This window comes from Numida meleagris, chromosome 24 (genome assembly GCF_002078875.1).
Source record: "Numida meleagris isolate 19003 breed g44 Domestic line chromosome 24, NumMel1.0, whole genome shotgun sequence".
In the NCBI taxonomy this organism is placed as follows: Eukaryota; Metazoa; Chordata; class Aves; order Galliformes; family Numididae; genus Numida; species Numida meleagris.
In genome coordinates this window covers 1,494,096-1,517,528 of record NC_034432.1, presented here as the reverse complement: position 1 = coordinate 1,517,528, position 23,433 = coordinate 1,494,096, and the positions used below count along the sequence as shown (strand labels likewise).

Sequence of the window (23,433 nt, the reverse complement as noted above, 5' to 3'; positions counted from 1 at the left end):
GGCCGTGAGCGCCGCCGCCGTCCGCGCGGCCCCGCCTGGGCGAGCAGGGCAGGAAGATGGCGGCGGGCGGCGGAGGCGGCGGCAGGGCCTCCTCCTCGGCCGCGTCCTCCTCGGCCGGCGCGCTGGAGGCCTCGCTCGACAGGAAACTGCAGGCGGTGACCAACACCATGGAGTCCATCCAGGGCCTCTCCTCGTGGTGTCTGGAGAACAAGCGGCACCACAGCACCATCGTCTACCACTGGATGAAGTGGCTGCGGCGCTGTGAGTGCGGGCAGCGGTCGGGCCGGGCCGCCCCTTCCCCTCCCGTCCTTCTGTCAGCGCGGGGCTGCGCGACCCTCCTGGAGCCGGGCCCGGGCTCGCTTCGTGCTGGGTTGCCCGCAGCGGGCAGGTGGATGCGGGCAGCTCCTGGGGGAAGGCAGCTGTTCCCATTGCTGAGGGGGTTCCCTTCCTTCTCAACCACTTTGGAAGCAGGTTGGATTTCCTATTCCTCGCGTTCGGGCGATGCCGTGCACCAGAGGCTTCTCTCACGCCGTGTTGTTGCGACGGTCCGTGCCGGTGTCAGGGAGAGGTGCGCTTGGAAAGGGGCAGCTTCGTGGCAGCGTTCCCTTGGCTGCGCGGTGCCAAAGCCCGGGGCTGGCGGTGGGGCTCAGCACGGTGCTCCCAGCCCGGTGGCTGCGGAGGGGAGATGTGGTGGTGGTGGTGGTGGTGGTGGTGCTGTGCCAGAGGTGCTCGACTTCAGGGAGCGCTCTGAGATCTGACGTGCTTTGAGGCGTGATTTCCCAGAGGCCTTTCGGCATCGCATAGCTCCTGGGCAGGCTTTTGGCTTAGCATCGCCTCTCTGTGCTTTGAAATAAATAAACTGAGTTGTTGCAGCCGAGCTGTGGTACCGCGGGCCTCCGGAATTCTGCTTTGTGCTTGGTCTGAGTTGTTGTAGCGCATCATTTTGAGAGGCTGGAGGAAAGATGCGTTCAGCATCATGGAGTAGGGGATCGTGACCATCCTGTTCCACAGGAAGCAGTCTGACATAAATAAGAAGGAAATACGTTGGGTGCCAAAACTCAGATTTGGCAAATGCCAGCAACAGCACAAGAGTGGAAAAGTTACTGTTTTCCCAAGTCTAAGCAAGGCGGAGTTAGAGCTGCTGCCTGGCTGATGTGTGAAGGTTTCGTGTGTTGGAGGAGCTAAAGTAAGCTCGGTAGTAGTGTGGAGACAATATTGTCATTCTGTAGCGTTGCTTTGTTTTGTGCTGAACCTTTTGGAAAGCCGTGCTGCACTGACTCGCTGACCTGCATGCGTTTTGGCACGTGAGTGAGTTAGCGTGGAGCGGACGGTGAGGAGGTGCTGCCTGTGCTCTGCGGGTTGTTTTGGTGACGCCTGGTAACGTGTCAGGCATTCTGTTGGGTGTCAGCCCCAAAGGGTGCAGCCGAACAGTGTGTGGGGTCCAGAGGCCGCAGGGATGCTCCGGAGGATGGAGCACGTCTGGTATGGAGAGGGGCTGAAAGGTGGAGGTGTTCAGCCTGGAGAAGGGAAAGCTCATTGTGGCCTTCTAGTATCTAAAGGGAACCTATAAACAGTAGGTAGACCAACTCATGTACGTGGTCTGATAGTGATAGGACAAGGGGAAATGGCTTTAAACTAAAAGAGGAGAGGCTTAGGTTAAATGGTAGGAGGAAATTCTTTATCCAGAGGCATTGCGGCCCTGGCACTGCTGCCCAGTGAAGTGTGAGTGCCCCTTCCCTGGAGGTGCCCAGGGCTGTGGATGGGGCCCTGGGGGGTGGGGCTGGGGGGCTTGGAGGTCCCTTCTGACCCAACCATGCGGTGATTCCGTGTACCACAATCTCAGACGTCTGCCAGTGGTCGCTGGAGTTTGTCTTACGTTGATCTGATGGGAGAAAAATCACATGGAACTTACTGAAATGTTCGTGTATTTCTTGTTGATGTGCTGAGTGGTTAAAGAGTGATGTAAGAACCTGTTTGTTCCCAAGGAATAGCTTTGCCTGGGCTCTCACTGTCAGTGCTATAAATTCACGCAAGGCACAACGCTGCGTGTTTATCTTCTTCAGAGCTCATCTCTGGAGCCCTGCATTCACTATGGCCACAGCAGTTGTCTTTCTCCTCCTGGCAGAGGAGGTTCTGCTCTGCTCTTCTACTCCAGGGAGCTTCCGAAGTCCCTTTTCTAGCACGTTCCTTTGACACTGCCCCTTCCTTCTCATTTGTGCTCCTTCGTTAGTCCTTACCTTGTTCCAAGGTTCATCAGAAGTCATTGTTCTCTCTTTTGGAGCTATGGATGCTCTACTTCTGTCCTGCCAGTCCCTGTTGGCTATGAGCTGTTGGTACCAGCCTGGACTTCTGTTTGGTTTGGTTTTCCACGAGCGATTCCGAGGTTGCTGTGGTGCATCCCCTATGTTTGTGAGGATTTCTCAGCACCTCGCGGCCTTCTCCAGTAACTTGACTGAAGAGCCAAGAGCTTATTGCAGAGCGCTCACTGGAAGAATCCCAAAACCACGGGGGTTGAAGGGGACTTCTGCAGCTCTTCCAGCCCACTCCCCCAAAGCGGGTTCCCTACAGCAGGTTGCACAGGAAAGCATCCAGATGGGTCTGAGGATTTCCAGAGAAAGAGGCTCACCCATCTCTCTGGGCACCTTGAGCCAAGGCTCTGCTACTCTCACGTGCAGAAGTTCTTTCTCACGTTCAGACAGAACTTCCTGCATTCCAGTTTGTCCCCTGTGCCCCTTGTCCTGTCACTGGGCACCACTGAACAGAGCCCGGCCCCATCCTCCTGCCCCCTGCCCTTCAGATACTGATCAGATCCCTCTCAGCATTCTCTTATCCAGGTGAACAGCCCCAGGGCTCTCAGCCTTTCCCCATCGGGAGGTGCTCCAGGCTCCCACCATCTCCACAGTTCGCTGCGGACTCTCCCAGCAGTTCCCTGTCTGCATCGAACTGGGGAGCCCAGTGCTGGGCCCAGTGCTCCAGCTGTGGCCTCCCCAGGGCAGAGCAGAGGGGAGGAGCACCTCCCTCAGCACGCTGCCCGCGCTCCGGGCATGCACCCCAGGGTCCCATTGGCCATGGCCGCCAGGGCACACTGCTGGCTCTTGGTCAGCCTGGTGGCCGCCAGGAGCTCCTGAAGACAACTCAGCAGTGGGTACGCCACAGTTGGACTGTTGTTAGCTGCAGGCTGCCCCAGGTGCTGGCGGTGCCACTGGAGGAGATGCACGTGCCTCTGTTGTCAGTCATCCTTTCCTGCTGCCCGTGTGTGTTTCCCATTTGAGCCAAGGCAGCCTGAAGCGTGATGGAGGAGGAGCTGCTCACCCCTCAGATGTGGCTGGGATTGCCTTGTACAAAGTGCACCTTGGGGCCAAAGGCACGTTGTTTCCTTCACACAGCTTTTCTGCAGCTCACACGGCGGCTATGCAGCGTGCTGCTAGGTGGTACCTGGGAGTAGATTCTTTGTGTTGTGCAACGTGGTGAGTTTGGTTACAAAAAGCCCTGTACTGAGGAGATAATGTTAATTGTGCTGAGGTTCAGCCCAAGCAGTGGAGCTGGTGATTCTGGGTTTTAGCTGCGCGTGACGTTTGTCTTAAAGCTGGTTCTGAATTGGCTGAGTTTGAAGGCTACGTGTGGACTGAACTGTTTAAATCAAGGGTCAGTGTGTCCGCAGCACCTACTTGAGTTATGTAGTAAGATCTGAAGTTCGTGAGATCTGCAGGAGAGCAACGAGCGTGAGGTAAGAGCATCCAGAGGCCCACGTAGCAATGAAGTGCTGCGTTTTAATTATGTCACAGAACAAACTTTACTTTGACGCAGTGATTATCTGATAGGTGATTGAAGCTGAAATTGCTCAGAGTTGTTCCAGAAATCGGATGCGTGCAGCTCTGGTCGGATTTCAGCAGGGAGGGCAGCATGACGTGCCCCCCCCCCACACACACACACACACACACTTCATGGGTATTCTGTGAGAATGTCTGTCAAAACAAAACCCAGTCTGCCTCGTAAGCACTCCTAAGGTGAAGGCTGGAAATAACTGTTTCTGTTAGCACATCCTTGGGCTCGCCTTGTTTGCTGCTATCAAAGTTTATTCTGGAACACCCGTACTTCAGCTACACAGCTGCACCTGCAGTGTTGGAACACGTACCCAGCCTGGCAGAAAAGGTGAAAAATATCCTCAGCAAAACCAGCTGGCAGCGCTCACGGAGCATCTTCTTCGGGGAAAGCTGCTGGGGTGCAGGCTCTCTGTGCCCCGTGGCACGCAGCAGTGCTTGGCAGTGCCGGCTGCTGGAGGTGTGGAGGAGCTTTCTTGTGGACTAATGCCGTGCAAACAGTTTATTTGCGTGGCAAGGGCTTGTAGAACCATCCATTGCCGTGCACGGGTCGAGCGGTGCGGAGTTGGGCAGCCCCAGTGTCGCTGGCACAAGCGAGCTCGCTGTGCACACTGCTCAGACGTGATGCTCCTGTGCCAGACAGGGGCTGCGTGCCAGCGCTCCCAGGTTAGCTTGCTTTGTGCTGTGTTCTTAGCCACGGCTGAGGCCCTTCTGCCAGCGGTGTGTGTGATTTGGGATGAGAGCGGTGCATGGAGGGGACTCCTGGGAAGCGCCGGCATCTCCTGCCCGGCTTCACACGGGCACAGCTTTTCGTGTGTGAATGTGCTGTGTCATTCACGAGCGGAGATTGTCCGCTCTACAATAAGGCCATTGAAACAGCAGCGTTCAGTATGCTAAAAGTGAGCCATCCCCGTATTACTGCGGGTACGCTGCTTGCCATGAGAACGCTGGTGGCCATTGATGCCTCTCTGTGTCTGGGATGAACACAGGAGGAGAGATGTTACATTTATCATTCAGTTTCCAATCGGACGGTGCAAGTATATTGTTGTCAGCTGCCAGGTATTAATGCAGCGTGTGCGTGAGACGTTTTCTCAGGCGTGGTGTGAGGAGTGAGTGAGCTGGCTGCAAACTGTGGCTTTCTTTCTGGTTGGCTCGGAGCTGGAAATGACCAGCAGGTACCCGCAGAGCTTGAGTTGCTGCAGTGGGTTTTCTGGTTGGCTTGTGTTGTGGGGTTGGGTTTTTGCGTGGTAAGCTGTAAAAGGTGAATGCTGCAGGTCAGGGGTTGTGCTGAAAACACCGCTCTCCTCCGCTCTGAATGCTTCCCAGCTGGAAACCTGGAGATGGGAGCAGTGGGCAGACACAGCCTCACTGCTGGAAGGGGCTGGAATCGCCAACGAGGTCGGAGCTTCAGCAGCACATCATGATGCCTCTGCCCCAATTGCTCAGGTCCTGAAGAGCCAGAGCAGTCAGACAAACATCCTGATGGCCAGCACAGCCCAAAGGGGAAACCTGAGGGAGGTGGAATTCTGCTGGAGCTCGTGGGAGCGTGGAGCAAAGCAGGATATTGTCACCGTTCCTCTATTTAAATCCTAACGTGAGGTAGTTAAATTTAGTGAAATTAAATTAATTAGCATGAGGATCAGCTTACTGAGCGACAAGCGCCGTTACTGCTCCATTTAAGAAAAGGTTTGATGAAGCGGTTGATTTTGGAACTGGATATAAGTAAGATAAAAGAGGAGTTTGGTTTAGATGCTTTGAGTGAGAGCAGCAGTGCAGGTGTGTTGTTGTCTGGGGACACAGCAGTAAGAGTTGCAGGTGCCAGAATTAATGCCAGAACAGCAGGACCGGGGGAGGCCTTTTGGAGAAATGAGTATCTTGAGGAGAAGGGACACAGGGCTGGGTCCTTTGTGCCTGGCTTGTGTTAAAGTGTGCTTCAGGAAGGGCTGCTGGAGCAGCCCTGATGCAGCATGTTGAACCCTCGTGCTGCTGAGGACTTGATTTGAGCCAGATGCTTTTAAATGATGGGGCTGGGGCCAGGAGGGAGCGATTCTGTGGGTTGAGTGGTTTCCTTAGGGAACAGGTAAAGTGGAGTGGGAAGGGTCGCTCCCTCCGTGTCCTGGGTCGGGGCAACAGCAGTGGTAGTTCTGGGGCTGGTAAAGCTGCAAGTTGTCGAGCCCATCATCAGCCGTTACAGCTCTGCGAAAAATAAGGGAGAGTGGATTTAAGCACAGTTATTCTTAGAAAATACGGATAAGTGGACTCTTAAGTTGTTAAATGGAAAAAATTGCACTGAGTCAGAAGCCAAACGACGCAATGCCGGAGCTGCAGAGGCCCTGCTGGACCCGCGCTCCAGAGCATTTGTTGCTATTCCTCTGCAGCAGGCCGTGCCGTGGTGGTTGAGCTCTCAGCTAACTGCTGCTGCTCTGCCTGGTGCTATGGTTCCTCTTGTAGCGTGGAGGGCATCGCAGCAGCTCAGGCTCATTAGTGCTTTGTGGTCTCTCTAAGCCCAAGTCAGAGAGGAGGCCTGGTGCTACGAGGGAGCGGCATTTACTTTCGGGGAGCTCTGGAAGTCATCCTCTCTAGCTCCCAGTTTTTACCGTTGGTCTGAACTTGCCATTGGGCACCCCGGGGATGGAGATGCTGGGAGGAAACCCAAAAGCAGGCCCCTACCTTGTGTCAGAAATGCTGCGGGCATCACTCCTCCTACCCGATCACGGACCTACGTTTTCTTTTTGCCTTTAGCTGCCTTTCCTCATCGATTGAATCTCTTTTACTTGGCCAACGATGTCATACAGAACTGCAAGAGAAAAAACGCGATCGTGTTCCGTGATACGTTTGCAGAAGTGCTTCCTGAAGCGGCTTCGTTAGTGAAGTAAGTAACAGGGTGAGGTTTAACGTCTCAATAAAGTGGTATTTTTCTCTTCCTCCATCTTACAAGTATCTCAAACCCTCTAGAAACATGAGCAAAATTCCAAATATTTTTTTTTTTTTGCATTGAGTTTGTCGGTTCACTCTTTTTAACAACAGCGTGCGGCTTTAATTTCACTAGGGATGCCTCGCAGTGGGAATTAGTCTTCATCTGGGCAGACAGCCCCTGTCTGAAGGCTCTTGTATTGATTTGAACGTGTAATTGCTTATATTATTCATTTTAGAATCATGAGAAGTTACTGTGCATGTGGAAGGTAAAAGCCAGTGTGCTCTTTTTTAGGGATCCATCGGTTTCCAAATCTATAGAAAGAATCTTCAAAATCTGGGAGGACAGAAACGTGTACCCCGAGGAGACTATTTTGGCATTGAAAGAAGCTCTGAGTAAGTTATTTCGTGTTTCTTAACTTACAAACTTGTAGCTGAGTCCAACAAGAACATTTCTGAGATCGCTGAACGAAATGCTTTTGTTGTGCACACGTGCTCTTCCCACATTTGTCTGGAGCAAAGCATTTAAAGATAGTGAGACGCTGTGAGGAGCGCTGAACGTGTTCCTTGCACCTTCCTAAAGACAATTCTGAATCCTCCAACGTAAGCTGGAGTCGTTCCAGCTGAGAGTAAAGACATCACGAGTGTAAAGTGCTCTTGGAAGTGCTGAACACTGTGTCCTGGCAGAGGACCTCAGTCTCTTGCTCTTCCTCTGAGGTGCGGGTGCTCTTCATCTTGAGCTGAGTCTCAGCGTGGGCTGAAGAACTAAGGTGGTTTTGTTCCTTTCTTTCTCAGTTTTAGTAATAAGTTGGTTTTGCTGTTATTATTTGTCGTGTAGGAAACAGGCTGCAAGCAAAGCTGGGGGCTGAAGCAGCCTGTATGTCCCTGAGTAGTTAGTAAGAGAACTCTGCTTAAAAGCTGAAATCACTATTACTGACTGTAAGCACAGTGGTCAGTTACAGCCAGAAATTAGCCAACACTCAGGCCCTTGACTTGAAGGAAATCAGTCCGTGTTTCTGCTTTATTCAATTACCTCACTGACAGCCAAAGGAGCTTCAGGAAATCCTTGTCTGTGGTTTTGAGGAGCCAGTTGTAGTCACTGCAGGAGGAACAGAATATCGTGGGCTCAGGGTTTGGCGCATGACTTTCGTTGAGCATTGCATGCTGAGAAGTGCGTATGTCCTGAAATCTCTTTTAGCTTCTGTAATTTTCAAGCAAACACGTTTCAGATCATTTGCAAATGAGGTGAATGCTCATTTCCTGACAGCTTATCTAAAGAGACAAGCGATGTAGTTTTATTGTCAGATGCGTTGTGTTTTTCCTTCTTATTTTGGTTATTACTGTGATTTTTGAACTGTCTTAGTGCAAGGGCAAACAGAAACTTGATTTAAAAATGGAAGACCATCCCACAAGTTGCTGTATCCCTGAGTAAACTTAGGTTCTCTTGGGCATCCAGCAGCTCATCGAAGGAATTTGGTCTAGGTGTTTTAAAACAAATTTCTGTTCACTCTTCTACCATACAACCATATGGCACCAACACCAGATTCTTAAAGGAATCCCATAATGCCAGACTGCAAAAAATGAAATGTTTTCCAGGTACCACTTTCAAAACTCAGAAGCAGCTGAAAGAAACTCTGAACAAACAACCGAATAAGCCGTGGAAGAAATCTCAAAGTAAGGAAACAATGTGAACTCTCTGAACTAATATAAAAATTGCCTTCTCGAGGAAGAGAAGAAAGGCTATAGCCCAAAATGGGCAAGGTACCTGGACTAAAATATAAGCCAGCATGCACCTTCCAGGCTTGTAAAGCTCCTTACAGACTAATGTGTAAAGCACCAAGGAGTTGTTGCTAGAGAACCCCTTTTAAAAGGAATGAAGTATGGAAAAAAAAAAAAAGTCTTTTGAGAGCAGAGGTTATGAACAGTAGAGGAAAGATCGGGTGAAACCTCTTGGAAACTGGCGTTAGACTATGCAGAAATGGAGAGAAGACAGACAGAGCCATGTACTTTGGCAGCAGGAAGGCATGGTGGACGCTACCTGCATGCTCAGGAACACATCTTCAGCAGCAAACTAGATGATAGGAGAAAAGAAAACTGGAAGCTGGCAGTGCAGATAATGAACTTTTCCATCCAGCGTTATCAGAATGCAGTCTAGCTGGAAATGTATTTGTAATACAGCAACCTTGTGAATCTTGCTGTACACTAAAGCCTTGAATGCTCAATAAAGCAGGATGATGGAACGTTAGGTGTCAGATGTGGCGTACGTCTGCCCGTGCAAGTGCTGAGATCAGAAGGTTAACAAAAGAGTTTGGAAGCTTTTATTACTTGGCTAACATCACAAGCCTCTTTTCCCAAACAAAAGCGCGCTGTATGTTCAGCATGGATGAAGGATGTGTCATTTCACTTCTTATCAGATGTTTCTCCAGTTTTGTCCAGAAACAAATGGATTTAGTATCTCCTGTTAGTGGGATTCCATCCGTCCCCACCACTGCTGCCCCACTACATTAGAGTTGTCACATAGGAGTGTAGGAATATTTTTAATGTTGAGAACTTGATTAAGCCTTGTAAGAAGCAAAGAGGGACCACACCACAAGGAAGTAATGAGCTGTGTGTCTGGCACTTAGGAAACACTACCTTCCTTTGTAGAGAGGTATGAACTCTCATCCAGTAGGGCTGCTAGGTGAACCTTGTGTAGACCAACAGCAGAGCTGAAAAAGGTGAACTTTTATAGCACGTAGAAACTATAAAGCGATAGTGTAATTTGTTGGCCTCAATCAAGGACAATCTAGCTAATGGAAAACTAGAGCACTGAGGGACGTGTGTGGAGGGAAAGCTGCAGTGAGTAACAGCAGACTGTGAGTCCTTTGTTGAGTTACACTGAAATACTTGAATTAGAGCTGCCTTTCTTGACTTTTGCTTGGCATCAATCTGTAATTCCTTGGTTTCTTTATACTTTCTCTTTATTCCAGCAGCATCCACAAACCCAAAAGCTGCTTTGAAGTCCAAGATTGTCGCTGAATTCAGAGTAAGTTTGCTAGCATAAATGTTCTGCTGCACTAACCTCTGTCCTTAAGCTGTAACTTTGGTGTAGCTTACGTCCACCAGCAGCATAAGCTTGGTCAGAAGCTCTACTATGCAGTGTCCTATTGCTCCTTGGTGTATAGTGGCTGCTGGACATCCCAGCTGCAATTTCTATTAGACCTGTGACCCCTTCTGTGTCCTGTTATGGACTGTGCCCACCAAGGCGTATGGGCAGATCGCTGTGGTGAAGATGCAGCTTAGGGTGGCCCAGGAGTTTGTGGCAATAAAAGTATCTAAACTGGGTGCCCAGAAGGTGTGGGATACATTGCTGAAAAGCAAGCTCACTAGCAAAGGCAATGATTTATTTAAAAAATAAAGATCAAAAAGAAAAGATCTATCCCTACTTCTAATCATCCCAGCTAAGCCAGGAGCCAGTAGAATTGCTGGCCCTGTCTCAGCCTCAGCCAGCTGATCTGGTTGATTCCAGGTTAAAAACCTTAGTCTAGTTCTGCATTAGCTTTAATTCAGAAATGGTCTCTCAAAGAAGCGCTGCATGTTGCTGGAGTGGGGCTGTGATGGAAGCTTTGCAAAGCGGGGTTTCTCTTCTGCGGAATGAGATGAGGATGCTTTTCTTGTTTGATTTTTCAGCCACAGTCTCTCATTGATGAGCTGCTATTATATAAGCGCTCAGAAGACCAGATAGAACTGAAAGAGAAGCAGCTTTCCACCATGAGAGTGGATGTGTGCAGCACTGAAACACTGAAATGCTTAAAAGGTAAAGACTGTAATGTATAAAACCCACACATTATATATAATATACTCATAACAGTTCTAGGAACTCACCATTCCTGTTGAGCCTTAAACCAGAAACTGGACTCTGTGCAGTTAAGAACGAGTAACCAGGTGGCTAAAATACTTAATTTGAAACTGTATTTAGAAACCAGCTGATACAGAGCTAACGAGAAGGCATAAATGGTGAGACTTGACTTTGTGCCATTCCCAGATGCCCTCATACATCATTAGAGCATGCATTCTTCTTAACCTGTTCATTACACCTTAAATAACTTCAGATTTAATAACTTTAGACGCTCATTGGTCCGGTTTGAGAATGCCAGCCGTGACTCTGGTAGCAAGCCATGTGTATTAGAAGTGAACAGAGTTAGAAGAAGTCATATTACAGGAGATTTCATTATTGCTGAGCTGCGAATAGCTCAGCTCTGCTTGGTAATAAATAACTGCAGCTTTGAAAGTCATTGCTGACAGTCATGGTACCTTTTAGATGTTGTGAACTCTTCTGATGTGATGATGAATGAACAGCAGAGAACTTTTGTGCTTCTTCCGAAATGAAAGCGTAGTATGCTCTCTGGATAATTGAAAGAGTAAAATAAAGACTTTGGCCTTTTTTTATCATGAATAACAAATAACTTGTTGAAAAACAACAAAAACCACTTGCAACTTGACCTCTTACAATGTCCTTATTGAATGGATATTAGTGTCTCTCATGCAACAGATGAGACTGCTCACGTGCAGGAGCTGCTGTGTGTCAGTTTGCACTCTGAAGATGCTGCAGCGTTTCCATGTGTCATCACCCCACGTGCAGTCTGCAGCTCGTTCAGAGCAGTGCATGAGCACTGCTTGCAGCTCTGCTTTGCAGCACTTTGTTGCTGCTGATCGATGGACAGAGTCATGTGGGGAGCGTGCAGTGCAGCGCACACTGTGCTGCCTGAACTTCCCAGCTGCTGCTGTTCAGGATGCAATTCTGAGAGCTGGGTGGGTGACAGGTTACTTGTGTGGTGTTCATCTCCTTCTAGACAAAACAGGAGGAAAGAAGTTCTCCAAGGAGTTTGAAGAAGCAAGCTCAAAGCTGGAAGAGTTTGTAAATGGCTTAGACAAGCAGGTGAAAAACGGCCCCTCGCTAACTGAAGCCCTGGAGAATGCTGGGATATTTTATGAAGCACAGTATAAGGAAGTCAAGGTGGTAGCAAACGTAAGTAGGATTTCCTCCATCTTCCTCAGGCAGACTGACATTTGCTTGCTTTGCAAGGCGTCTTAGAGGGTGGAAAATGCATCGTCTGTTTGTGAAAAGGAGGCTACAAAAACTCATGGGTCAGAAGCTGAGTTACTACCTTGTATGTAGCTGAAGTTCTGTAGCACTTGTGCATTTGTAAAAGATGGAGAGAATTGCACTTTTCTTTTTTTTAAGAAATCCTGAATTCTGGAAGCCACAGTGGGTGTAATCAGTGTGAGAACTAGATGAACAAACTGAGAGAAGTTGTTAGAAAATGGTTTTTATGAAAGTTTGTTCCTTGCTCTGCAAGTCAGGCTGAAGATCCAAGTTCTTACTGCGGTGTATTCAGTGCAGGGCACAGAGAACTGAGAATTGAAAATTGAAATGATTTTTTAAGGATGTGTTCTACTTCTGTTATGCACATTAGTTGAGGCGTGTTGTCTTCCTATTTAAAAAATATATATGTACTCAGTTCGATGTCCTTTCTGTCTCAGGCTTATAAAACATTTGCTAATAGAGTGAGCAATCTGAAGAAAAAGCTGGATCAACTGAAAGCAACGCTTCCTGATCCGGAGGAGTCTCCTGTCCCTTCTCCAAGTATGGATGCCCCATCTCCAACGGGCTCTGAATCCCCCTTCCAGGGGATGGGGGAAGAGGATAACTCTCATTCTCCAGCAGTTGGAAGCCGCAAGCCGGTATCTCCGGAGCCCGTGACAGATAATCGGGATGTGGAGGACATGGAACTCTCTGATGTGGAGGACGATACGTCTAAAATTATCGGTATGTTCTGTGGGAGCAGCAGTGGTGTTGTGTGGGAATTACATCTCAACAGAACACCCCTCGTTGAGCCTCCTTTGGGACGTGGTGTTTGTGTAAAACCCTCGTTGGACTCTGGATGGAGCACTTGGGCTTCAGTCCTCTAACCCCAGCAGGGAAGTCACGATGTGACTGTGCCTATCCCATCTCCCAAGCTACTCATGAAAATGTTTGGTTTTTTTAACATATCCTACTGGAATCACTCGAATTCTCTAACTGGGGTTAAATGAGGCTCACATTGAAAATCCTGTACCTGGAGTGTGTCCTTTAAAGACAGCATGATAATCCTGGTCTCGTTCCCCCACCCCACTCTCCCTTATGCAGTGGAAGAAAGGAAGGAAAAGCAAGCTGCTCCAACTTCAGCACCTGTGAAGACTGAAAATACCCCCAAAGTGGTGCCGTGTACCGCTGCCGTAGCCACGACTTCGGTGACGGTGACAACGCCTGCCCCTACTCCTCCGGCTCCGAAGCCGGCGAGCGCAGCACCCGTCTCTGCGTCGCCAGCGCTTGCGTTGCCCAACCTCGCCAATGTTGACCTGGCAAAGATCAGCTCCATTCTTAGCAGTTTAACTTCTGTAATGAAAAACACAGGTGAGTGCTGAGGTGGTACAGGCGCAGGTGTTTGGCTTTGAGGCGTTAGTAATGGAGTTTTGTTCTTTAATCTTCTATTAAAGGAAAGTTGTTGCAAAATAAACATGCATTAATTGTTACGTAAAGATCTGGCTGAGTCTCTCTAACACCATTGTTGGCTTCCTGAGCCTCTCCGTGTGCGTGGAGCTCTGTTGCAGTTGTATCTGTGGAAAACATGAGCCAAAAAAGCACCTGTTAACAAATCAACGTACATGAGTGGTGTATGCTTCCATCCTAGGTGTCAGTCCTGCATCAAGACCTTCTCCAGGAACCCCGACGAGCCCCACAGCTCTTACTAGTGGCCTGAAAACTCCTGCCATGGGGACTCCATCTGCTCCTTCCAATCCTTTAGCAAATATTCTCTCCAAAGTGGAAATAACTCCTGAAAGTATTCTGTCCGCTCTCTCCAAAACCCAGACTCAGACTGCACCAGCACTGCAAGGTACTGGAGTGAATTTTGAGTGAACGTCTGACTGTCCACTTGGTGGCAATGTCAGCACTGACACGTGCTGCTGTGCAGTCCTACAGCGAAAATGGAGAACTTATTTGAAATGTATTCCACCTTTGGTAAATGTAGATGACCTGTTTAGATAACAGGTGTCAACGGGGCAGTTTTGTTATCTTGGTGCACATCTTTGTATTTTTGATGTGACCTAGGGGCATTTATCTAGAGCACATAATGGAAAAAGAATGCTGAATGTGACAGGAGGCCAAATGAGGTCTTTGTAGTTTCTTTGTAGCTTCTGAGAGAGCTTGTTTAGAAATTAGAGCAGAAAACTTCTTAAAAGTGCTTTTGCTGCCTCTGCAACAGTGGTCAGTCACGCAGCATGTGTGCCTCTTATACTTGGCCACAAAGCCAGGATCAGTTATTACCTGACTTATTCAGGTGTGTGTTCTAATGTGTAGCTTAATGTAAGCCTCTGGCAAAGGTTTGTGCTTCTGTGGGTACTAACATTAATATTAAAGCAGCAAAATCCAGTCATTTTCCCGGCTAAAACATGAAGTAGTTTTCAGGAACATCTGTATTAGAAACAGAAATCTTTCCCTTGACAGTAGTTCATGTTATCTTGCCTCTTACTGAGGCAAGATATCTGAACACAGCGTTCTCTTTTCCAGGTTTGTCATCTTTACTTCAGAGTGTTGCTGGAAATACCATTCAGTCAAGCGAAACGGCATCGCAGAGCACTTCAGCGTCACCAGCCAACACAACCGTTCCTGGCGTGAAGGGAAGAAATATTCCTCCCAACACTCAGTCTTTCATATCCAAAAATTTTGGTTACTCTCCAAATTCATCAACTGCTGAGGTTTCCTCAACTTCAGTTAATAAGGCTCCTGTTGGACATACTGCGGGGCTTTCAAGTTCTAGTTTTAAGCCACCAACCAATTCCCTGGGATTTTCCAGTTCCCACCCCACCAGTCCTTCTTCCCTTTTAACAACTGACACTTCAATGAGTCAACCCTCTGAAATTTCAAAGGCGAAGCTGGAATCAGAGCCCCCTTCTCCAAGCCTGGAGATGAAGATACACAATTTCTTGAAGGGAAATCCCGGCTTCAGTGGTCTAAACTTGAATATTCCAATTTTAAGCAGCTTAGGGTCCAACATCGCAACAGAAAGTCACTCCTCTGACTTTCAGCGTGGTCCTACCAGCACTTCCATGGACAACGTGGATGGAACACCGGTCCGTGATGAGCGAAGTGGGACACCCACCCAGGATGAGATGATGGACAAGCCAACCTCTAGTAACGTTGACACTATCTCTTTGCTCTCAAAAATCATGAGCCCTGGTTCTTCTACTCCCAGCAGCACGAGGTCACCTCTTCAGAGCAGAGATGACGGATATCCCCAAGAACTTTCCAATTCTGTACATACCTACCGGCCCTTCAGCCTCGGCAGAGATTCCCCGGCCGGAATGTACAAGCAGTCTGCAGACAGCATGGAAATACCCTCCTCTTTAATGGACTCCTCTCAGGAGAAGTTTTATCCAGACACGTCTTTTCAGGAAGACGAAGATTACCGTGACTTTGATTACTCCGGGCCACCGCCGTCGGCCATGTTAAACCTGGAGAAGAAGCCGGCCAAGTCTATTTTGAAATCAAGTAAATTATCCGAAGGTGCAGAGTACCAGCCAGTCCTGCCGAGCTACGGTCAAAGGTCACAGGATTTTAGCGTGAAGTCGTCTTTTCCTCAGTCGATGAGGTCTATTCTCGATCAGAGCGAGAGCTGTGACACGCTGTCAACGTCTCCGGGGATGTACGGGAGCTACGGCCTCAGGGGAAACGACTCCACCTCGGATGGTTCCCCTTCGCCCAGTAAGAATGATGTGTTTTTCACACCAGACTCCAATCATAACAACTTGCCCAAACCCGTGGTGCACTCTGGCCTCTCACAGAAGCAGTACCCAGACTCACCCCACTCGATTCCCCACCGGTCACTTTTCTCCTCTCAAAGCACTCTTCCCAGCCCCGCAAGCAGACCGCCTGCAGCAGGCGTGGACAAGCCACTGGGTTCTTCCATTTCCACCACATCCACGATGGAATTCAAGAACATGCTCAAAAATGCGTCTCGTAAGCCCTCCGAGGAGAAGCATTTTAGCCAGATTTCTAAAAGTAGTTCCAACGAGGGGGTGAGCCACAGCCAGGCTGGTGCTTCCAAAGGAGAGCAGCAGCAGCAGCAAGAGGAGCACTACCGCATAGAGACGAGGGTGTCATCGTCCTGCTTGGACTTGCCTGACAGCACTGAGGAGAAAGGAGCCCCCATCGAGACGCTGGGCTACCACAACGCGTCGAGCAGGGGCATGTCAGGGGAGCCCATCCAGACCGTGGAGTCCATCCGAGTGCTGGGGAAAGGAAGCAGAGGACACGGGCGAGAGGCGAGCAGGTCGGGGTGGTTTGAGATAAGCAACACGGGGAGCGCCTTTGACAACGGGCCCTCGAGCGCGTCGGAGCTGCCCGGCATGGGTGGCTTCCAGGCGCAGTACAAGGAGCACGTGCCACCGTTTCAGGAGAGCGTCAACAATTTCAGAACGAACAACTTCAGCCCTGCTTTCGACCACCACATGCCGCCTCCCATCGCGCCTCCTCCCATCGAGCACGGGACTCCTTTCCCGAGGGATCCGGTCGGTCCCCCCGCCGGGCCCCCGGCCGCACCACCCAAGGATCACGGCAGCCTCTTCCCAAGGGATCACTCGGTCCCTCCGCACATGCCACCCGTGGATCACGCCAACCCCTTCTCGAAAGAAACCTCCTCTCCTCTCTCGCTGCCCCACAGCGTGCCCCCGCCTCCCTCCGTGGAGCACACCGGGGTCCCCTTCCCCACGCCCCCGCCACCCCCTGTCCCTGGGGAGCACGCCGGCGTCCCCTTCCCATCGCAGCCACCGCCAGCCGGGGAGCACGGCGGCGTGCCCTTCCCCGCTCCCCCCCTCGCCGTGGAGCATGGTGGCAGCGCCTTCCCCAAGGAGCATGGTACCGTTCACCAAGGGACGATGAAAGAGCATTTCAATGTGCATGCGGGACCCAGGGAGCCAGCCCAGCCCCAGCGGGACCACGGCGGCGCGCCCCTGGGCCGCGTCCGCGAAGGCGTGGGCATGGCCTCGCTGGGCAGGGAGCAGCTGGGGCCGGCCCGCAGCGTCACCCCCATCGGCCCCGCTCACAGAGACGGTGCGAACCGCGGCGGGATGATGGTCAGGACCCCGCGGGCAGACTTCAGGCCCCGGGAGCCTTTCATGAACAGAGACCCGTTTCACAGCCTGAAGAGGCCGCGGCCGACTTTCGGAAGGGGTTCCCCCTTCTTTGCACCAAAACGCCCCTTCTTCCCCCCCAGGTACTGAAGCAGACGCCAATCTCTTGAGTGAAGGTATTCGGACGTTGTAGGAGCAGTGGAGTAGCGCTTTCACTTGATTTTTTCTTTTATTTTTTTCTCCCCCGTCCTCAACCCCCTCCAGCCCCCCCACCCACCCACCCACCCCCCAGAAAAAAGCCCCATAACACTTTCCTAAATTAAATGTTCTGTATTTTTTGGTTGTTTATTTCCTAAGCCACCCCATTGGTGCAAGACTAGAGAAAATGTTTTAACGAAAAAGAAGTATTGCTGTTGTAATAAAACTTCCAGTAGTAGTTAAAAAAAAAAAAAAAAACCACACGCAAAAGAAAGATCAAATGCGCGACGTTGGGATGTTCTTTTAGCTGATTACCAAATTGTTTGCCTCCCGGGTCCTCAGCCCGTGTCAGACACGAGGAAAGGTTGGGGCAGGAGCTCGGCTGCTGGGAGGGAAGAATAAAGGGTCCAAGCGCTTCGTGCTGTGACAAACACCAACCCTTCCTGTGCCTTTCTTGGGGACGAGCCACCTTTCCCCCTCCCCTGCCGCCTGCAGCTCTGTCCCCTCCTGGGGGGGCAGCTGGGAGCATTGGGGTTTGCAGGAACACCCCACTCTGCGCCCCATAGCTGCCACAGGCGATGCTCACCCCGGGAACCTCGGTCCGGTTGCAGACTGACCCACGTGCTCCCCAGCTCCCTGCAGGTTTCTGCCCCAAAAGAGCAGGGAATTCAGCGTGGTGCAGAGCCAGGGCCGGCATGCATCCCCTACACCCCCCCCCCAGCACCGCGTCCTCCGTGCTGCACCGCAGCTCACAGCTCCATCGCGGGCCCTCCCGTAGATCTTAACCTCGTTTGGGGAAACCCGTTGTCTGTCGTTCGTTTGGTTTTTCTTTTTCTTCTTCTTCTTTTTTTTTTTTTTTTTTTTTTTTTGCTGGGAACACTGTTGACTTTGTACGTGTGTATATAATCACTTTTTAATGACATCTCTTGGATTGTTTAAAAACTCACGGACTGTAAGATGAGAGAGACCCTGCATGCAGAGCGATGGGACGGTGCCCGCTCCCTCCTCCTGCGCGCGGCCGTGGGGACGATGCTGCAGCCGTGCGCAGGGAGGCTTTTATATGAAGTTGGAATTTTACTTGATTTTTTTTTTTTTTTTTTTTTTTAGTTGGTAGAGCTCATTATACATACGTTTGATAAGGGTGTAGGGTTAAATATCTACATAAAGATTACAAAACGAGAAAATGGCAGATGGTTTCTTTGCGGTGTGTGCGCTCGGGCTGCGTTCGCGAGGAAGCAGTGCCAGGCTGCGAGGTGTCGGGGTGCTCAGCACGGGGAGCTCGGGGCTCATCGTCCTTTCCCTGTGCCCCAAAACCCTGAATCACAGCTCTGACTGCTGAATGTCTTTGGTCTCGGGCCCAGCTGGGAAACCCACAGCTTGGTTTGCTCATCTGGAAGCGTGGAGCCCCATCGCATCCTTTGAGCCCCGCAGCGGGGTCCGGCTGTGGCTGCAGTGACCCAGGAGCACCGAGGCAGTGCTAACCCAAGCCACTTTTCCCCCTGGATACAAGAATGTGAATGATCTTTGTGCTGCTCTTGTTTCAAGCGATGATTTCCAAGTCCGGGATCCGATGTTGACCACTGCCGACGTCCCCGTGGCTTTGAGGCTGGGTGGAGTGCAAGGACTTGTGACGAGGGAAACCTCCCTGTAAAGAAAAGGCGAAAGAAATGAGGTATTTTAACAGTGGAAGCTGCGTGGTTTTCTGTTTTGGTTTTTCATTTTGCTCTGTGCTGTTACTTTAAAATAGCGGTAACGAAGGCACCACTGTACACACATAAAAACCACGTGGTGATTTGGAGACATGAAGGCATTTTGGGGGTGCTTTTTTTTTTTTTTTTTTTTTTCCTTTCTCCCGCGTCTGTGATTTCGATCCCAAACAATGCTCTAACTTTTGTATTTCACCTGATAAGGAAAACAAAAGAAATAAAACACGTATTTTTTAAATAAAGCATGAAACCGTGTGTCTCGTGGTTCCCAAAGAGGAGCCGGAGGGCAACGCAGACACATGGATGGACATGGGTGGACGGACAGACACACGGAAGGACACACGGATGCTGGGGAGCTTATCGCTGCCTGCCGAGACGCGTGCAGGCTGAAGCCTGTTGGATGATGTGAATAATGTGCATTGTCTGGGGGGGTTTCTTGTCTGTTAGTGTGTTTCTAACCCTGCAGAACAACCAGGCGCGCTCTGAGCTGCAGGAGGGCGAGCTGCTGCTGTTCCCAAACTGCTGTAAATAGGGCTGCTTCCTTTTCCCTGCGCCTGTTAAGACGAGCCGGGTTTGTCGGGGCGACGCTCGCTCACAGTGTCAGTGTGGAGACGGCAACGCGCGTTGGAGGAGGCGGTGGCTGAACTGCAGATCGTTTTGAAATGTGTATTCCTACATTAATAAAACACCCGTTGGGCTGGTTTTGTCCTCTCTGTAACTGCTCCTTATGCTGTAGGTGCACCGGGGCCCGGCGGCTGCTCCTGCTCTCCTCCTCCTCCTGGAGCAGCCTCCCCATTGTCACCAGCACTGCTCTTCCATCCAGAAAGGAGCAACGGTTTCTCCCCGCTCAGCATCTCAGGGTTTCGTTTCACAGATGGCTTTAGTTTTTTCCCCTCTGTGCTGTTTTGGTTCCTTTCTCCGTGTGTTTTCCTTCAGCTGAACGATGCTACAGCATCCTGCGGCACTGCCACTTTCTTGAGCCATCTCAGGACTGGAGACGGAGCACGGCCGCACCAAACAACAGGCAACACGGACATTGCTGCTGCGCCAGGGTCAGTCCTCAGCCTGGGGGACAGCAAAACCCAATGTCTGTGAAGAAAGAGAAGCTCCCACCCCTACAATGTGGGTACTGCTGGCTCCCAGTGCTGCTGGTGCCATTGTGAAGGGGGGTGCTGGGGGGTGGGAGTGCAAAACGGCGGCGTTTTGAGGCCCAGAGCGTGTGGGATATCTGTGAGGGACAGCGGCCTCAGGAGTGCAAAATGGCGGCGTGTGGGGTCTGCAGCATTGGGGTCCTTTTTGTGGGAGGTCGTCCGTAGGAGCGGAACACGGCAGCGTTCCGCGAGTTGGGGCAATTTGGGGGGTGGGGGAGGGGGGACTGCGGAAGCGTAAAATGACGGTATTTAGGGGAACTTGGGACATTTCGCGGGACGTTCGCAGCGGCTGTGGGAGCGCAAGATGGCGGCACGTGGGGGCCCGCAGCGCTGGGGGGCTGTGTCTGCAGGAGGACAAAATGGCGGCGCTTCGGGGACCAAAGCGGGGCGGCCCGCTCCGGCTTTTTCGGGGCGACGTGAAGCCGTAGGGGGAGGATCCCCTCGCCCCGAGGCCGCAACGGCGGAGCCCCGCCCCGGGGAGGGCCGCAGCGTCCGCCCGACGCCGGAAGGGGCGGTTCCAGCCCCGTTATGCCCTCGGCCGTGCGCGGGGGGCGGTTGCTGCTGGGGGTGTCCCCGCGCCGGTACCGGGGGCGCTGAGCCCCCTCATCCCCCCCCCCCCCCATCTCCATCCCCCTGTCCTCGCGATTTGGGGCCGCGCCCCCTGACCCCTCTCTCCCCCCTCAGCCCCACTTCGCCGAGCGGCTGCGGCTCTTCGAGCGGCTGAAAGCGGACCGCGAGCAGCGGGATGGGGGCGGCGATGGAAGCGGCGATGGAAGCGGCCCCGCAGCGGGGACCCCCATCCGCATCGCGCTGCCCGGGGGCCGCCTCCTGCCCGGCCGGGCTCTGCGGAGCACCCCGCGCCACGTGGCCGAGCAGCTGGGGTACGGCCCGGCCTCCCCCGCCGCCCCCGCCGGGTCCCGGCACCCCGCGCTGTCCCCGCGCTGTCCCCGCAGGCGCCGCTCGGCGGTGGTGGCCCGAGTGAACGGGGCTCTGTGGGACCTGGAGCGGCCCCTGGAGAACGACGCGGAGCTGGAGCTGCTCGACTTCACCGCTCCGGAGGGCCGCGCCGTGAGTGTCACGCTGCGCCCGGCGTCCCCTGTGCTCCCCGTGCCCCCGCAGCTCCGTCTGCCCTGTGATCTCAGCGTCCCCGTCGTCCCCTCACCCCCAGTGCCCCTCCGTGCTCCCCATGTCATAGAATCAGCGAGGTTGGAAAAGACCATCGAGTCCGACCGCAGCCCGTCCCCACCGCGCTCCCCAAACCATGTCCCGAAGTGCCGCATCCCCACTGTGTCCCCTACAGCCCCACGTCCCCAGTAGCCCCCGCCATCCCAGGCCTCCTCCATGCCCCCGTGTTTCTGATGCCAACCACGTCTCCTGTGTTCCCAGTGACCCCCTGTGCTCCCTGTTGTTTCCTAGATGTCCCTCAGATCTCCCATGTCCACCGTGTCCCCTGTCCCGCTATGATCCCACGTGTCCCCAGTGTCCTCCATGTTTCTAGTGTCCCCCATATCCCCCACTCTCCCCGTGTCCCCCACATCTGCCGCGTCCCCAGGCTTTCTGGCAGTCCAGCGCCTTCGTCCTGGGAGCAGCGGTGGAGCAGTTCTACGGAGCCACGATTTGCAGTACCGCTGCCACCGAGGATGGCTTCTTCTGCGACGCCCACATGGGTGACAGGTACGGGGCTGTGGGGACGGTGCCCCATGGGGTCCCTCGCCCACATCCCCAGTTTGTCCCTGCGCCCACAGGACGGTGCAGCGCAGCGAGCTGCCGGTGCTGGAGGATGCCTGCATGGCCTTCGCCCGCACCCAGCACTGCTTCGAGCGCCTCGAGGCCACACGCGAGGAGCTGGCGGAGCTCTTCAAGGTGAGACTCCAGCTGTCCCCTCCCTGAGGACGGTGGCACCCTCCCAGTTGGACCGTTGTTGGTGTCACCTGTGCTGGTGTCACCTGCACTGATGTCACCTGCGTCATCGTCACCTGCCTCGCTTCCCACAGCACAACAGCTTCCAGCTGCAGCGAATTGAGGAGGTGACGTCCTCAACAGCCACTGTCTATAGGTGAGCATGAAGGCCCCATCATGGGCTGTGCGAGGCAGAGTGGTGACTCAGGCCGCTCCGTATCCATCCCTGCAGGTGCGGCCCATTGCTCCAGCTCTGCCGCGGTCCCCTCCTCCCGCACACGGGGCTGATTGGGGCACTGCGCATCCTGACGGTAGGCACAGCACAGCAGGACAGGAGACACGGGATGGGGGGATGTGGGCATCCCCTAACCCCCTCTGTTCCTTCCGCAGAGCTCGGCCGCGTTCTGGCAGGGGCCCTCGGGCCGCCTCTCCTTGCAGCGCGTCGCCGCCATCGCCTTCCCCAGCACGCAGGAGCTGGAGGCCTGGCAGCAGGCGCAGGACGCGGCTGCGCTCCGTGACCATCGTCGCATCGGGAGGGTGAGCCGTGCGTGGGGCAACTCTCGGGGACTGACCGCTGATGGCCTCTGCGGTGACGTGTCCCACTTCACAGGAACAGGAACTCTTCTTCTTCCACACCCTGAGCCCTGGCAGCTGCTTCTTCCTGCCCCGTGGTGCCCACATCTACAACACCCTCATTGACTTCATCAGGGTATGTCTCCAAAGCCCCCTGGGCTGCCCTCGTGTTGTCAGCGTCCCCTTCTCTGCAAACTGCTGGGGACAGTGCTGTGCCCCATTGCCCCTCAAACCCCACCACAGGGTGCATGCAGCTCCTTGGGGCTGGGCTGACATCCCCGCCCCATTCCCCACAGAGCGAGTACCAGGCGAGGGGCTTCAGTGAGGTGGTGACCCCCAACATCTTCAGCCCACGCCTCTGGGAGCTCTCGGGGCACTGGCAGCACTACAGCGCCCACATGTTCTCCTTCGCCGCCGGCACCGAGACGCTCTCACTCAAACCCATGAACTGCCCGGCCCACTGGTGAGCTGAGCACGCTGCTGGGGCGGCGAGGGGGCTCGGCGGGGCTGACGTCCATCTGTCCGTCCATCTGTCGGCAGCCTGATGTTCGCCCACCGGCCGCGATCGTGGCGGGAGCTGCCGCTGCGCCTGGCTGACTTCGGGGTGCTGCACCGCAACGAGCCCCCCGGCTCCCTGACGGGGCTGACGCGGGTGCGGCGCTTCCAGCAGGACGACGCACACATCTTCTGTGCGCTGGAGCAGGTGGGTGTCCCCTGCATCCCCCCTGCAGCCCCTCTCTTCCTGCTCACAACGCTGTCCCACAGCTGGAGGCAGAGATCGGCGCCTGCCTGGACTTCGTGCGCTCCGTCTACGCCGTGCTGGGTTTCTCCTTCCAAATGGCGCTGGCCACGCGCCCCGATGGCTTCCTGGGGGATGCTGCGACCTGGGACCGCGCCGAGCAGGTGGGACCGTTGTTGACATTGCATCTCCTGCACTGGGTAGCATGCCACGTCCCAGCTGTGCTCTCGTGTCCCATGCTGTGTGTCCTGTGCACTCTGCTCATGCATTGCATCTCCTGC

The 23,433-nt window shown here is 53.0% G+C and overlaps 2 protein-coding genes and 1 long non-coding RNA gene across 8 annotated transcripts in view; 2 read left to right on the top strand and 1 right to left on the bottom strand.

Moving 5' to 3' along the window:
• RPRD2 (regulation of nuclear pre-mRNA domain containing 2) lies at positions 7-17,342 on the top strand. Of its 6 annotated transcripts, none has more exons than XM_021376554.1 (12): positions 7-261; positions 6,564-6,693; positions 7,030-7,130; positions 8,331-8,408; positions 9,704-9,759; positions 10,404-10,530; positions 11,567-11,742; positions 12,258-12,360; positions 12,442-12,543; positions 12,904-13,170; positions 13,448-13,651; positions 14,326-17,342. In XM_021376554.1, the coding sequence occupies exons 1-12, from the start codon at positions 57-59 to the stop codon at positions 17,034-17,036; spliced, it is 4,260 nt and encodes a 1,419-aa protein (XP_021232229.1). In that variant the 5' UTR covers positions 7-56; the 3' UTR covers positions 17,037-17,342. The 6 variants fall into 6 exon arrangements, with proteins under 6 accessions (XP_021232229.1, XP_021232227.1, XP_021232223.1 ...); XM_021376552.1 differs by having other exon boundaries at positions 12,439-12,543; XM_021376548.1 differs by having other exon boundaries at positions 9,707-9,759; positions 12,258-12,543.
• LOC110387881 lies at positions 18,167-19,338 on the bottom strand. The gene is made up of 2 exons (XR_002432740.1): positions 19,250-19,338; positions 18,167-18,729 (listed from the first exon to the last, which is right to left on the bottom strand). It is a non-coding gene; the product is annotated as an uncharacterized LOC110387881 (long non-coding RNA).
• The window catches only part of TARS2 (threonyl-tRNA synthetase 2, mitochondrial (putative)), a gene marked incomplete at its 3' end in the record, with an annotated part of 4,762 nt that continues 1,685 nt past the window's right edge, over positions 20,357-23,433 (top strand). The window contains 12 exon segments of the mRNA XM_021376555.1: positions 20,357-20,529; positions 20,626-20,822; positions 20,895-21,009; positions 21,494-21,615; positions 21,687-21,804; positions 21,936-21,997; positions 22,073-22,151; positions 22,231-22,377; positions 22,451-22,549; positions 22,710-22,876; positions 22,954-23,116; positions 23,179-23,316. Of these exon segments, the coding sequence (XP_021232230.1) occupies positions 20,470-20,529; positions 20,626-20,822; positions 20,895-21,009; positions 21,494-21,615; positions 21,687-21,804; positions 21,936-21,997; positions 22,073-22,151; positions 22,231-22,377; positions 22,451-22,549; positions 22,710-22,876; positions 22,954-23,116; positions 23,179-23,316 (1,467 nt within the window).